General features: G+C 47.1%; 1 protein-coding gene across 1 annotated transcript in view; it reads right to left on the bottom strand.

Annotated features, from left to right (window-relative positions):
- LOC142214330 (NACHT, LRR and PYD domains-containing protein 12-like) overlaps window positions 1-16,663 on the bottom strand; it is a 75,225-nt gene that overhangs the window by 33,974 nt on the left and 24,588 nt on the right. The window contains exons 12-13 of the mRNA XM_075283256.1: window positions 15,658-15,828; window positions 8,829-8,999 (exon numbers count right to left, since the gene is read on the bottom strand). Coding sequence (XP_075139357.1) covers window positions 8,829-8,999; window positions 15,658-15,828 — 342 coding nt within the window. The remainder of the gene's footprint in view (window positions 1-8,828; window positions 9,000-15,657; window positions 15,829-16,663) is intronic.

Raw genomic sequence — 16,663 nt, 5'->3', positions numbered from 1 at the left:
GTATTCTACACTATGTTTTATAGATAGGTTCCTAGGAGCCCTGACAGTGTTCTACACTATGTTTTATAGATAGGTTCCTAGGAGCCCTGACAGTGTTATACACTATGTTTTATACATAAATTCCTAGGAGTCCTGACAGTATTCTACACTATGTTTTATAGATAGGTTCCTAGGAGTCCTGACAGTGTTCTACACTATGTTTTATAGATAGATTCCTAGGAGTCCTGACAGTATTCTACACTATGTATTATAGATAGGTTCCTAGGAGCCCTGACAGTGTTCTACACTATGTTTTATAGATAGATTCCTAGGAGTCCTGACAGTATTCTACACTATGTATTATAGATAGGTTCCTAGGAGTCCTGACAGTATTCTACACTATGTATTATAGATAGGTTCCTAGGAGTCCTGACAGTGTTCTACACTATGTTTTATAGATAGATTCCTAGGAGTCCTGACAGTATTCTACACTATGTATTATAGATAGGTTCCTAGGAGCCCTGACAGTGTTCTACACTATGTATTATAGATAGGTTCCTAGGAGCCCTGACAGTGTTCTACACTATGTTTTATAGATAGATTCCTAGGAGTCCTGACAGTATTCTACACTATGTATTATAGATAGGTTCCTAGGAGCCCTGACAGTGTTCTACACTATGTTTTATAGATAGGTTCCTAGGAGCCCTGACAGTATTCTACACTATGTATTATAGATAGATTCCTAGGAGCCCTACGAGTATTCTACACTAACTCACCTTTCCTGGGCATCATCAGACCCCTGGCATCCTTTTCTGGCCTCCGGTTTGTGACACAGAGCCCAGGGCCATCGCTGAGGCCTGTGATTGGGCCCCAGCAGTGACGGGGGTTGCGGTGACATCATGATGTTTTGACCCAGTCTTATGACATTGGTGTCATGTCAGCCACTGTTGGAAGAGGCCTGGAGAGGATGCTGCGGTACCGCCAGACACCCAGGAGAGGTAAGTACAACTGTTTATTTTTACTAACCTCCTCTGGGCCTCCACTTATTATACTCTGGGTTCTGATAATGGTGTTATGTCCCAAAATCCCAAAAGTTTCAGGTTCGGCCGAGTCTGAAACATTTGAAAAGTTTGTGTTGCATCCAGTTTGATTCATTTGGTTCACTCATCCCTGGTAGGAGGAATATTTTCATGACTGTTTCTAGTCCACAAAGGGAATCCTTTTCCTTGGAGTCTCCTGGACATTTGCGCTGTGAAGTGTAATGTAAATAATGTGAACAATGGTCTGTTGTTTTATACAATCTGGGACATTCCATGAAGTATTTACCTCGCGTGCCCTGACAGCAGTACTGCATGCTGGGAGTAGTAGTTCTCCAGCTCCCTGGCTATCTTGGATTACTTTCTTCTATGAGTCTTGCAGGGACAGTTGGGAAGCCTCAGATACTTTACACTGCTGCTAAAAGCAGACAGGCGCACATTCCATGAATACAGAGGGGAACGGCAATAAATACAGTCACTGACTATACAGGATGAGCTGCCATGACTTGTATCCTGTATTGTGCACCGGTTCTTGCTTTCTGCATTTAGTTTTCCCCTTTCCTTGAGTGTTGCTGTATATAATGTATATAATGCAGTGCCGAATGTGTACTATGCTTACAATACAGAACTGCGCTTGTGCGCTATACACGCAGTGCAGGGCTGTGTGTGCTATGTATACAAGACAATACTGTGTGAGTGATATGCATGCAGTGCAGGGCTGTGTTTGCTATGTATACAATGCAGGGCTGTGTGAGTGATATGCATGCAGTGCAGGGCTGTGTTTGCTATGTATACAATGCAGGGCTGTGTGGGTGATATGCATGCAGTGCAGGGCTGTATTTGCTATGTATACAGTGCAGGGCTGTGTGGGTGATATGCATGCAGTGCAGGGCTGTATTTGCTATGTATACAATGCAGGGCTGTGTGAGTTATATGCATGCAGTGCAGGGCTGTGTGGGTGATATGCATGCAGTGCTGTGTTTGCTATGTATACAAGGCAGAGTTGTTTGAGTTATATGCATGCAGTGCAGGGCTGTGTTTGCTATGTATATAATGTAGGGCTGCTTGGAGCAGGCAGCACAGATATGCAATACATATATTTTCAGATGTAGTCAAGTTACTGACTTGTTAACTTGCTACAGCGTGACATCATAACAACAATGTCACTGACACCGCCAAGATAACATTTCATTCCAGCACTGTTCTCTGGTTTGTTACAAATTTTCCAAAAATGTCTGGTTTGGCTGAAACATTTGGAATTTGTGACCCACAAACCATTATTATCCTCTGGGGCCTCTTCAACTTGTGTGGTGGGAAGGGGTTAAGGGTAGGTGACATATTTGGTGTCACTGCATACATGACTTTTTCATCAGAAAAAAAAACAAACATTGGTACCACCGTAATCTTACGACGTAAAATAAGACTAAAGTTATTTATCCAAATAGTGAATGACACAAACTGAAAACACAAATCACTGAATGGCTAGTTTTATCATTCTCCAGCAAACAAAGGGTTAATAGAAATTAATCCGTAACGAAAAACGACGACCTAAAAATAGAAACAACCGTCGTAAGGTAAAGACAACGGAAACAGAATAAGTTATGGATCTTGTAATGTGACTCTGAAAACAATGAAAAATACAGGGTCAAAAAGGCCCAAAACAGGCAAAGAGGGGGTTAAACAGGGCTCAGAAGTCATTATCGCTGAAATAAGCGGAAGCGAGAGAGATACTGTATACAGATGTGACAGTATATACAGCAGGGACTCACCTACTGAGCACAGGGAGCAGGACAGTCAGGGCAGGGGTGTGTCTAGAGCTGGAGGAATGATGTCATCAGGAGGGCGGGGTCTCCTGATCATAACAGGAAGCTGAAGCAGTATCAGCTGGTCTACACCATGTGTATGCTGGACAGGGGAGAGTGCGATGTGTCTTACATGGGACTGTATGATGGAGGAGAGTGATGTGTCTTACATGGGACTGTATGATGGAGGAGAGTGATGTGTCTTACATGGGACTGTATGATGGAGGAGAGTGATGTGTCTTACATGGGACTGTATGATGGAGGAGAGTGGTGTGTCTTACATGGGACTGTATGGTGGAGGAGAGCGATGTGTCTTACATGGGACTGTATGATGTAGGAGAGCGATGTGTCTTACATGGGACTGTATGATGGAGCAGAGCGATGTGTCTTACATGGGACTGTATGATGTAGGAGAGCGATGTGTCTTACATGGGACTGTATGATGGAGGAGAGCGATGTGTCTTACATGGGACTGTATGATGTAGGAGAGCGATGTGTCTTACATGGGACTGTATGGTGGAGGAGAGCGATGTGTCTTACATGGGACTGTATGGTGGAGGAGAGTGATGTGTCTTACATGGGACTGTATGATGGAGGAGAGTGATGTGTCTTACATGGGACTGTATGGTGGAGGAGAGCGATGTGTCTTACATGGGACTGTATGGTGGAGGAGAGCGATGTGTCTTACATGGGACTGTATGGTGGAGGAGAGCGATGTGTCTTACATGGGACTGTATGGTGGAGGAGAGCGATGTGTCTTACATGGGACTGTATGATGGAGGAGAGTGATGTGTCTTACATGGGACTGTATGATGGAGGAGAGTGATGTGTCTTACATGGGACTGTATGATGGAGGAGAGCGATGTGTCTTACATGGGACTGTATGATGGAGGAGAGTGATGTGTCTTACATGGGACTGTATGATGGAGGAGAGTGATGTGTCTTACATGGGACTGTATGATGGAGGAGAGTGATGTGTCTTACATGGGACTGTATGATGGAGGAGAGCGATGTGTCTTACATGGGACTGTATGATGTAGGAGAGCGATGTGTCTTACATGGGACTGTATGATGGAGGAGAGTGATGTGTCTTACATGGGACTGTATGGTGGAGGAGAGTGATGTGTCTTACATGGGACTGTACGGTGGAGGAGAGTGATGTGTCTTACATGGGACTGTGTGGTGGAGGAGAGCGATGTGTCTTACATGGGACTGTACGATGGAGGAGAGCGATGTGTCTTACATGGGACTGTATGATGGAGGAGAGCGATGTGTCTTACATGGGACTGTACGGTGGAGGAGAGCGATGTGTCTTACATGGGGCTGTATGATGGAGGAGAGTGATGTGTCTTACATGGGGCTGTATGACGGAGCAGAGCGATGTGTCTTACATGGGACTGTATGATGGAAGAGAGCAATGTGTCTTACATGGGACTGTACAGATGCACAGTAATAATGTTTAATGTTCATTAAGTACTTGGGTTGGGCGTGAAAACAAGGAGGATTGATGTCTTTTACATGGGACTTCTGGTTGTTTGGACTGAAGGGAGGAGAATGATTTTTTATGCTTGATGTAACGGAAGAGGAGCGATGTCTCCTGTAGGACAGTATGTTAGAGGGGTCGGTGTGTTGGGGGTTACTGTAAGCTGGAGGAGGCACAAGGGAGGGGAGCGACGCGTCTTATGTATTTCTCTTATACCTTACATGGGACTGTATTCTAAAGGGGATTATGGGAAAGGGATGATGTCTTATACGGGACTGTATGGATGTGACAATCTTTAACTGGAGACCTAACAAATGAAATGCGGAGTGGGGGGAATTTACCAGAAAACAGGCATGGAAGTGAATATCTGACATTTGGGTCAGATATTCGCCACTATAACGCTTTTATGCCTGCTCAACCCTAACAAGTAGATAGAGGGAGCAAGAAACAGGGTGATCTCAGAAGGGGCATCTTAGCCCCTCAGATTTACTATAAGGCTACTTGCACACGCCTGTGTTGGCCCTACTGTCTGCAAACACGTCCGCATTGTATCTGCAGGTGATCCATAATCCCAGATCGGCAAATTAACTCAAAGGTTGGAACTAATGTAGTGATGTCAATAATCTCAGCATATAAGGGGTATGTCCGGAGACACGGATGCCATACCCACACATAGATACTGTTCTTTACCACGTTTATTCATAGCGCTTTATGACTCTTCATATACCTGGAAGAGGTGCACTCTGTTACCATTAGAGATGGGCAAATCACTTTGTCATGTGGCAGGTTCATCCGGAATATTCCAAATAGTGTGTACAAATTGTGATTAACTTCGGACAAAAATGGCCGTGCTGTGACAAAATAGCCGCCGATACGTATTCGAGCAGGAAATACAGTCGTACGAACCTAACCAGTCAAAGACAGGGACACTAAATATGCAGGAAACTGGTTTATTTAGAAAACACAGGAAAATAAATAAACTTTCACTTCAGGCACAAAATAAACAAAATACAGCCTTAGCTTCAGGCAAAACAAACAGAAACAAAATCCTGCTCGTCTGAGCAACTAACTAAACAGTGATAAGAAACTAACACTACGTGTGGCTTACTAATAGCTACACGAACAAACCAATAGGCAGGATAAAGTCTCACCGGACTCAAAGTAACGTGACAGATCCGGACTCCTCCTCTCACTCTCTGGATCTGCCCTGAAGTGAAGGCTCTTCTTTCTTTTATGGGCCAGTAATGAGCCTATAAGCCACACCTGGGCTGAAGCCTGCTCCCGGCCCACCCTGGACCACACATAGGTCTGAAGCTAGGGGCTGATATAAATAGAGGAAAAACATAGCACACGAGAGTATATGAAACGTTAATTAACACATGTACAACTCTCATACATAGGCCCAATAATGAAAGGCATATTTCAACCAGAAACAGAATACAAAAACAACCATACCAGCGGGCTCCTGGATTACACTCTAACTATGGGTAAGGAACACTCTCCTTGTATCTAGGCACTATTCACTAGTGGGCGTATATATTTATGTGCACTTTATATTACTCCATATGCCCCTTAGAGAATAAAACCATCTAGCATTATTTTGTGGATGTTCTTATGTCAGTACTGCACTCTTTACATTCTTTGACATCTACGTATGTACCTTTGTGCCAGCAAGGATTTTGTAATAGACACACTTGTATACATAGTGTCATATGTGCCGGCACCTTAGTGTCTTTATTTATATGCTGCGCCTAGTAGTATGTTCCCAGCATTTCCCCAGTGATTTTACCTGCTGTGTTATGGTTGCTTCTGTCTGTGTTGAATATTTGTGTCTGTGTGTTTAACATACTATTCGTATTATGTATTTTTGGAAATGATTTTTCATTAATAAAAGATACTGTTTCATACTATTTTGTATGTTGAATATTTCAACCCTTTGGAACTGTTGTTCCTTCTTGTTTGTTTTTTAGGGGCTGATATAGCAGGACTCCAACACTTTGCCTGTCACTTTCTCACATACTCCACCCCCTTTTTTCGAAGCGGACACTTATAACCATCATATAATGGGTCCTGGATAGGGCATCGATATTCCCCTGCAACTTGCCTGCCTTGTGTTCCACAGTGAATTTTTAATTTTGCAAGGTCAGAAACCACCTGGTGACTCTGAAGTTTCTCTCCTTGGTGTGGCACATCCATGTCAGAGGGGAGTGATCAATGACCAGGTTAAGGTGTCGGCCCAGTAGGTAATACCTTAGAGATTCCAGGGCCCACTTAATGGCTATGCACTCCCTCTCCACAATGCTATAATTACTTTCTGTGGATATAAGTTTTCTACTCAAGTAAGTGACTGGATGTTCCTCACCTTCAATCACTTGTGAAAGAACGGCACCAAACCCTACATCAGAGGCGTCAGTCTGTACCACAAACTCTCTCTTGAAGTTAGTCGTGACAGTTAGTTGTGGTTACAGAGGACTTCATCCTCTTCACTTCACCATTACGGAACTCGTTCCCTTAGTTAGGTCTGTCAGTGGGGTTGCAATGGTTGCAAAGTTTGGGATGAACCTACGATAATAGCCAACCATTCCCAGGAAAGCCCTTACTTGCTTTTTATTTAAGGGTTGGGACCAATTTTGTTAACCTGGGATTTTCTTACCCCTTTTCCTATTATATACCCCAGGTATCGGGCCTCTACAAGACCCAAACCACAATTCTTTGCGTTGGCTGTTAAACCGGCTGCTCGAAAGGGAATCTAATACGGCTTGAACTTTTGTCAAATGACTTTCCCAGTCATAGCCTGAAACTAGATACTCTGACTCTGGCAGGTGAACCCCTTGGATATTGTGATCAATAGCAATCACAGCATCCAGAGGATTGCCTCCCCCTCCCCACTTGGCTCCCCCATGATAACATTGTAGGGTCCGATGGATTGTCATGGTAAACAGGAGGCCAAGCAATGACCTTCTGACTTCCTATGTATTTTCCGGACCATAAGATGCAGAGGAGGAAAATAGGGAAAAAAATTTTTTGAAGCAAACAATGGTAAAATATTTAATTTGGACTTCTTCTTCTTTGGTGTCCCTCTTCCTAAGGCTCAGTTGTCCTGTTCATTGCCGTATAACCTAGAACAAAAACAAAATTAATTATTAGTGATTCTGTATTGTAAGGATTTTCTCAGATTAGTCGGAGAATTGATCGGGGAGAATGAATCTGGAAAATCTATGGAGGGACCTGGTAACAAAGGTTATCAATACTTTATCTATTTGGTCTTCCTTCCCTAGCATTCCCTTTTTGCGGCTCCTCTGTGACTTAACGAGGACCTTTCATGAGTTGGCGCACATGCAGTTTTATATACCGCTGGAAAGCCGACAGTGCGCTGAATTCACGATCTGTGCCCCGGGTGAAGAGCCATCGGTGCCGAACCGTAGCTCTTCACAGTCAGAAGGGCGGACACGGTTCTAGACGGGGGTGTTCAAAAGTAGGTCACAGAGAGAGTGTCACCTGTCCCATTACATGAAGACAAGGTGCTCGACCTGGCTGACTTTGTGGAACTCCTGCTCAGATCCAGGCTTCAAATTCATCCTCATTCCGGTAGTCACTTTCCGCCACCGAGGCCCCCTCTGGGGTTGTCCGACGCCCGATTCCACAGCGGCCCTTCCGGTGGCGGAGCGGCGGGGGACCCCCCAGGCCGACCCGAGGTGCGCTCCCGGATGGAGAGCTCGGCCCGAAGGAAGGCGCTGGGCGCTGGTTTTTTTTTCTAAGTGTCTAAGGAAGTGGCAATTTGCTCTGCGGGAGATGCCCATCGCCTCGCCCGGGAACGTGGCACCGGAGCCGGGTCCCTGGGTATGGCGGTGGCCGTGCTTCTCATTCTGGCCCCTGCTTGCAGCTCCTGCTGGCCAGGGATTCCCCTTCTTCTCCTGGCAGCCACAGTTCTCATTCTGGTCCGCCTGGCAGCTTCTGCCAGCGGCCGCTCATCTCCCCGGCTGCCCAGAGATTCCCCTTCTGCTCCTGGCGGCCGCAGTTCTCATCTGCAGTTCTGGTCCGCCTGACAGCTTCTGGTCAGGAGGGGAGGGGGCGTTCCTCCCCGGTCCTACAGTACAGCACTGTAGGCGCTGTTGTGAAGAAGGGCGTTCCTGACAGACTGTCAGGAACGCCCTTCTGACAGTGAAGAGCTACGGTACCGTGACCAATAGCTCTTCATCTGGGGCACAGATTGTGAAAGCGTTCAGCACAATGTTGGCTTCCAGCGGTATATAAAACTGCATGTGCGCCAACTCATGAAAGGTCCTCTTTAAATGACCTCAGGTCACTGTGAAGGTCTGTAGTTGGGCCTCAGCAGTCATGTGGAGGGACCCAATATAATAATACTTTGACACTTGTATTATAAGGTTGGCTTCCTCTACATGAGCCAGGGGAGACACAAAGAACCCACGGTTGTTGAGAAATGAAGAATGGACATGATAGTGGAGCCGTGGAAAAATGAGAATGAGGTCTTTCCTGGGTCATCCTGTACACATCTCTTATACTCACTTTGATTCCTTTATCCTACAGGCTGGACTAGACAGAGCGGCCATCAGGTTACTGAAGTGAGGACCAAAGAGATTGTTATAAGACAGGTCGAGTATCTTCAGGGACTGGTTATTCCTTATCACAGAGGCCAACTGGGTGCAGGAAGTGTCTGGTAGAGCATTATAAGATAATCTGTAATAAGAAGATCAAAAATAAGAGAAGATTGTAAATGTGGAGAAAAAAAATGTTCCTGGCCATTTTTGAAATCTGTAAATGTCATAACTAGAAGCTGCTTCTTGCGTATAGTAGATGTCAAAAATGCCGGCAATTCTACGTTATGGCATCTCCACCAAATATATGTTCTAGAAACAGGGTCGGACTGGCCCGCCGGAGCACCGGGGGATTCCCCGGTGGGCCCCCGAGCCTGACTATTAATTTTATCTAAATGCACTTGTCAGGGACCCGATCGGGATCTTCAGGGGCCCGATCGGGATCCTGACCGTGCCAAAATAGGCCCCTGTACCAATCGCTGGGAGTGTGTGTCTCTGCTCCCTGCACTGCACACTGCCGTCACTAGCAGGAGCTGTGCTGCCCCTCCCCCACACAGATCGGAGTGTGCAGGGGGAAGTCTGCCGGCTGCTGTAAATGAAGAGCTTTCACCACAGCCAGACAGGACAGACAGGACACAGCCAAATGTAAGTACATTTTTTGGGTAAAATATGTATATTTAATGTGTGTATATTTGTGTAAAGTGTCTGATATACTGTGTGAGTCCTGTATATTTATAGATAGGTGTGTGTGTATGTATATGAATGTATGTGTGTAAATGTATGTTATATGTATTAGGCCTGGTTCACATCTTCCCTTTTCGGAAAGTCCACTGTGGGGAATAATACAGTATGCAGGGGCCACTATGGGGCATAATACTTTGTACAGGGGTCACTATGGGGCATAATACTTTGTACAGGGGTCACTATGGGGCATAATACTGTGTGCAGGGGCCACTATGGGACATAATACTGTGTGCAGGGGCCACTATGGGGCATAATACTGTGTGCAGGGGCCACTATGGGACATAATACTGTGTGCAGGGGCCACTATGGGACATAATACTGTGTGCAGGGGCTACTATGGGGAATAATACTGTGTGCAGGGGCCACTAAGGGACATAATACTGTGTGCAGGGACCACTATGGGGCATAATACTGTGTGCAGGGACCACTATGGGGCATAATACTGTGTGCAGGGACCACTATGGGGTATAATACTGTGTGCAGGGGCCACTATGGGGCATAATACTGTGTGCAGGGACCACTATGGGGCATAATACTGTGTGCAGGGACCACTATGGGGCATAATACTGTGTGCAGGGACCACTATGGGGTATAATACTGTGTGCAGGGGCCACTCTGGGGGATAATACTGTGTGCAGGGGCCACTCTGGGGGATAATACTGTGTGCAGTGGCCACTATGGGGAATACTACTGTGTGCAGGGGCCACTATGGGGAATACTACTGTGTGCAGGGGCCACTATGGGGAATACTACTGTGTGCAGGGGCCACTATGGGGCATAATACTGTGTGCAGGGGCCACTATGGGGAATACTACTGTGTGCAGGGGCCACTATGGGGAATACTACTGTGTGCAGGGGCCACTATGGGGAATACTACTGTGTGCAGGGGCCACTATGGGGAATACTACTGTGTGCAGGGGCCACTGTGGGGTATAATACTGTGTGCAGGGGTCACTATGGGGAATACTACTGTGTGCAGGGGCCACTATGGGGAATACTACTGTGTGCAGGGGCCACTGTGGGGTATAATACTGTGTGCAGGGGTCACTATGGGGCATAATACTGTGTGCAGGGACCACTGTGGGGTATAATACTGTGTGCAGGGGCCACTCTGGGGGATAATACTGTGTGCAGGGGCCACTATGGGACATAATACTGTGTGCAGGGGCCACTATGGGGCATAATACTGTGTGCAGGGGCCACTATGGGGTATAATACTGTGTGCAGGGGCCACTATGGGGCATAATACTGTGTGCAGTGGCCACTATGGGGAATACTACTGTGTGCAGGGGCCACTATGGGGAATACTACTGTGTGCAGGGGCCACTATGGGGAATACTACTGTGTGCAGGGGCCACTATGGGGCATAATACTGTGTGCAGGGGCCACTATGGGGAATACTACTGTGTGCAGGGGCCACTATGGGGAATACTACTGTGTGCAGGGGCCACTATGGGGAATACTACTGTGTGCAGGGGCCACTATGGGGAATACTACTGTGTGCAGGGGCCACTGTGGGGTATAATACTGTGTGCAGGGGTCACTATGGGGAATACTACTGTGTGCAGGGGCCACTATGGGGAATACTACTGTGTGCAGGGGCCACTGTGGGGTATAATACTGTGTGCAGGGGTCACTATGGGGCATAATACTGTGTGCAGGGACCACTGTGGGGGATAATACTGTGTGCAGGGGCCACTATGGGACATAATACTGTGTGCAGGGGCCACTATGGGGCATAATACTGTGTGCAGGGGCCACTATGGGGGATAATACTGTGTGCAGGGACCACTATGGGGCATAATACTGTGTGCAGGGGCCACTCTGGGGGATAATACTGTGTGCAGGGACCACTATGGGGGATAATACTGTCTGCAGGGGCCACTATGGGGTATAATACTGTGTGCAGGGGCCACTATGGGACATAATACTGTGTGCAGGGGCCACTATGGGGCATAATACTGTGTGCAGGGGCCACTATGGGGGATAATACTGTGTGCAGGGACCACTATGGGGCATAATACTGTGTGCAGGGGCCACTCTGGGGGATAATACTGTGTGCAGGGACCACTATGGGGGATAATACTGTCTGCAGGTGCCACTATGGGGCATAATACTGTGTGCAGGAGCCACTATGGGGCATAATACTGTGTGCAGGGGCCACTATGGTGCATAATACTGTGTGCAGGGGCCACTATGGGGTATAATACTGTGTGCAGGGGCCACTATGGGGTATAATACTGTGTGCAGGGGCCACTAAGGATTAGGCCCTACTGAGCAAAACACAGTTAACACTAGGTTCACACCAGCGTCTGGTCTCCATTCTGAGGTTTCCATCTTCTGCATGAGGAAGACGGAAACCTATCGGTTCGAGTCTGGCCGTGAGCGCCGGTGAGTGTTTTATGCTCTCTGCGGCAAAACCGTTTTTTTTTTTAAACCAGACACAAAGTCCTGTATGTCCGACTCTGTGTCTGGTTAAAAAAAAAAAAAACGTTTCGCCGCGGTGAGCACAAAACGCTCACAGGAGCTTACGGACGCACACTTCATTTGAATGGGTTTGAAAAATGCCTGCAGGGCAGAGACCCCAGGCGCAGATGTGAACGAGCCCTTAAAAACACTTTCTATTTTTTTAAGCACACTGCCGATCGGAGTGTGCAGGGGGAAGTCTGCCTGTCCCAGTGTCTCCCAGTGTGGTCCAGTCCGGCATGTAACTACCAGCAGAATTGCAGGACCGGAGCACTGGGAACAGATGAGTGCAGGTTTTTTTTTTATGTGAACTTTGTTTTTCACCTCCCAGGACTAATTATAAACAAAAAAAAATAAATTATGCTGGACGACCTCTTTAAAGTGTGCGTCTTTTTTGGGGAAAATTAAAGGGGTTGTCCAGGCATAATTTTCTATGGTTTATCGTCAGAATAGGCTATAAATGCCTGATCTGTAGGGGGCCCACACCCAGCCCTCAGACCGATCAGCTGTATGGAGCCACTTCTGGCACCAGTCCTGTACACAATACGGGGCCAGAAGCAGAAAGCTCTGTCCACTGTATATCAGCCGGCACCTTCTCTGCATCTCGGCACTTATTGAAGTCAGTGGGAGCTGAGCTGCAGTGAATCTGCCACACAACTATACAGTGGATGAAGCTTTCTGCTCCCAGTCCTGTGTCGTGTACAAAACGAGCGCGGAAACGGAAACCTCTGTGGAGTTTCTGCAAAAAGCGCTGCAGGAAAAACTGATGTGTCGGTGCCGGGGGTTTTCCCGCAGTGTTTTTTTGCTGTGGGACGCTGTGTTAGGCCTTGTCCTTATAGTGTGATGTACAGTATATTGAGATGGTAAAGAGGAGCTCTCACCTTCTGGGGCAGGTGCGGTTTAATACACTGCTAGAGAGCTGATAGTGCGATGATTTCAGCGCACTTTCGGCTTTCCCATTCTGTGCCCCCGGTGAGGAGCTATCAGTCCGTAGCTCTTCACTGTCAGAAAGGCGTTTCTGACAGTCAGTCCCTTCCTCACGGTAGCGCCTATAGTGCTGTACTGTGAGAGCGCTATAGGCGCTCAGCGTCATCGCTGGCTGGTAAGCAACGACCCCTCTCACAGTACAGCGCTATAGACGCTACCGTAAGGAAGGGCGTTCCTGACTGACTGTCATAACGCCCTTCTGACGATGAAGATCTACGGTACCGGCACAGAACGTGAAAGCCAATAGTACACTAAATTCAGCGCACTGTTGGCTTTCTAGCGGTGTATTAAACCTCATGTGCCCCAGATGGTGAAAGGTCTTCTTTAAGGATTGGGCGCAACAGCGAGATGCAGCTAAAAAAACATTGTGAGGAAAAAATTGCAGTGAATCCCAATATATTTTTTCCACAGTGTTTTTCATTGAGCTTTTGTCCCCAGCACTCCGCTGTCCCCGCCTGTGTCTGTTAGATGCAGGATTTCCAGAAATGAGACCTAATTGGTTTCAGTGGTCCCATGAGGTGCAGGACTCCCAGCATGGAGGCAGCGGTGCGAGACTGAATGGACACTGGCAGCGGACAACGGAGCAACAGGAACAGGTGAAGGCGCTTTTTATTTTTTATTTTACACCTCCCTCCCAGCACATGGGTCGCTCCAATTCCTGGACAAATCTTTAAAGGGTTTATCCATCTTTGTAATATTGATGGTCTGTCCTTGGGATAGACCATCAATATTACATCTGTGATGACACAATAGCCAGGACCTCTGCAGATCAGCTGTTCCAGGACAGCGCAGCTATAGGTAATGGTAACATTTCTAGGAGCCATGCTGTTCACTTTCCATACAGTATGTGGCAATAAGTTTAGGTAGTGCAGTGTTGCACATTGTATGGCGGGAGAGCAGCATGGCTCCTGATATGTTATTACCTTCAACCGCCCTGTCTTGGTATTGCTGGTTTGCAGGGATCCTGATGGTGGGCCCCTAGAAATAATTCCACTGGTGGGCCCTAGACACCCCAGTCCGACACTGTCTAGAAATATTGACACCCTGCCTAAAAGAAGCCTCAACAAGTCCTAAAAATGGTTGTTGGGTTGTTATTGGCCATAGAATGTATCAATACTAAAAAACTAAAGAATACTGAAAGTTATTCAAGTGTTGCCTATTAGAGATGAGCGAACACTGTTCGGATCAGCCGATCTGAACAGCACGCTCCCATAGAAATGAATGGAAGCACCTGTGACGCCGGCCGGCTGCCGGCAAAGTCAGCGTCACAGGTCTTCCATTCATTTCTATGGGAGCGTGCTGTTCAGATCGGCTGATCCGAACAGTGTTCGCTCATCTTTATTGCCTATGTTACTGGAAAAACGAAAAGGTTATGGCTAGAGATGGGTAAAACCAAAATTGGCCGTACTGCGAGAAAATGTCCACCGCCTTGAGTTAGACCAGGAACTACAGAGCAGACAATGTTATGTGTGTGAGAGCGACATCTAACAGGCTCAGCCAATAGACAGTGGTAGGTGGACCTTATAGTACTGATGTCACATACACTATATAAGGTTGGACACTCCTGATCAGCTTCATTTGTTGTAAATGGTGGACATGCAAACACATCTGTCTTCTATCTCACTGTATCCCATAGCTATTGGGTAGACTATAGGCAGCACAAGTCAGAAAACTGAACAATAGTTATAGGAGGACATAGAGAATCAAGCAATAATTATACACAGGCAGATTAGTAATGCTAGAATAGAATTGAATATACGGCGCTAGAAAGCCAACAGTACGCTCAATTCAGCGCAATTCGGCTTTCCTGAGCCCCGGTGAAGAACTATTGGTGCCGGTACTGTCAGAAGGGCGTATCTGACAGTCAATTAGGAATGCCCCTCCTCACAGCAGCGCCTATCGCGCTGTAAAGTGTGAGTGGGAAGGAACGCCCCCTCCCTCCCCTCACCACTCAGCGTCATCATTGGGCGGTAAGCAACAACCCCTCTCACAGTAAAGCGCTATAGACTCTGCTGTGAGGAAGGGCGTTCCTAATTGACTGTCAGAAACGCCCTTCTGATGGTGAAGAGCTACAGTAACGGCACCAATAGCTCTTCACCGGGGGCACAGAACGGCTATTCATCGGCTTTCTATTGGTGTATTACACCGCATGTGCCCCAGATAGTGAAAGGTCCTCTTTAAATGAAAGGTAGTTGATCTGAAGTTACCTGATCTGGCCAATAAACACTGACCACAACAATATCATGACACTATGATGCATCTGTCATGACAGTATGTTGCACATGACCGCTAAGACCTAAACCCCTGGGACTACCAATGACCTTGCTTATCCTGGAGGATGGAAGAGGCCAGAAGACAACCACGATGGAACACCAGAGGCCATGAAGGAGCCCAGGAGAGATGAGAGAAGGTGGATATCAGAGTGTATTATTTCTCCACACCATTCCCTGGTCCTCCGCTTCTTAGACTCTGGGGGTCGGGAGAGGCTTCAGGGTATAATAATGATTTTTCGGGTGTGAACCTGAGATTTTTAGAAAACTTGTAACGTTACAAATCATCTTGATCATCTCTAGTCTCCTCCTGTACACATCTCTTATACTCACCGTAATCTCTCTATCCTGCAGACTGGACTGGACAGAGCGGTCATCAAGTCACTGAAGTGAGGACCATAAAGAAAGTTTCCAGACAGGTCAAGTATCTTCAGGGACTGGTTATTCCTGATCAGCGATGACAAGTGGGTGCAGGAAGTGTCTAGTAGATTATTACTACCTAAACTATAAGATTAAGAAGACGAAATGTGAGCAACGCAACCACAGAGCAATAGCATTTATAGAGTAGACACCACTCGAAAGTTTCCTTTTCAAGGTTAACACCTTAAAATAATTGGTATATGACCATAACTATATGGCAGATGGAGAGCTGCCATTGCCCATACTATATACAGTGCATGGAGCCAGAAGCAGTTAGCTCTTTGGTCTGTATAGTGGTCACAACTGCATCTCGGCTCCTGTTATTCATTGTTGACGCGGTCACAATAAAACCCTTGAAAGGGGCGCGGCAGTGAAAGTATTCACCATAAGTTCCCCAGGCCTCCTACACTGCAACCAACAATTCCGCCTAAGTGATGGAATCACTGATTAAAGCCAAGCAGCGCCGGACCTCCCATGAGGCGACCGCTTCAGGCGGCGCTATGCCAGGGCCCCAGGGAGGGTGGCATTTTTGCTGACCTAAGCCAGTCCAGGACAATTCCAGTCCGCTCAGTCCCGCCCCCTCCGTGTGGCCCCACCCCGCCCCCTTCCACTTGGCCCCGCCCCCTCTGCTCCGCCCCTCCTCATCCTCGTCCGCCTCAGGTGGCAGAAACCCATGGTTCACCCCTGAAGCCAAGGAAGAGTTAATCAGGGTCTTAACATGACTGGGATTTACCCCCTTGACTGTAGGAACCCAACTACACTGCAACCAGCAATATTATCAGGGAATTGCTGACTGATGCCCAAGAAGGGGTTAATTGTAGTCTTGAGCCCTATTCACGGCCGACCCCCTGGCCTCTTGCTCTTCATTTCATCTAAGCCACTCAAAGGGTTAATTGTGGTCATGTCCAGAGATTTCATC

Source organism: Leptodactylus fuscus, chromosome 7 (assembly GCF_031893055.1).
Source record: "Leptodactylus fuscus isolate aLepFus1 chromosome 7, aLepFus1.hap2, whole genome shotgun sequence".
Taxonomy (NCBI): domain Eukaryota; kingdom Metazoa; phylum Chordata; class Amphibia; order Anura; family Leptodactylidae; genus Leptodactylus; species Leptodactylus fuscus.
The sequence above is the reverse complement of the archived record's forward strand: the minus strand, read 5'-3'. Positions and strand labels throughout refer to the sequence as shown.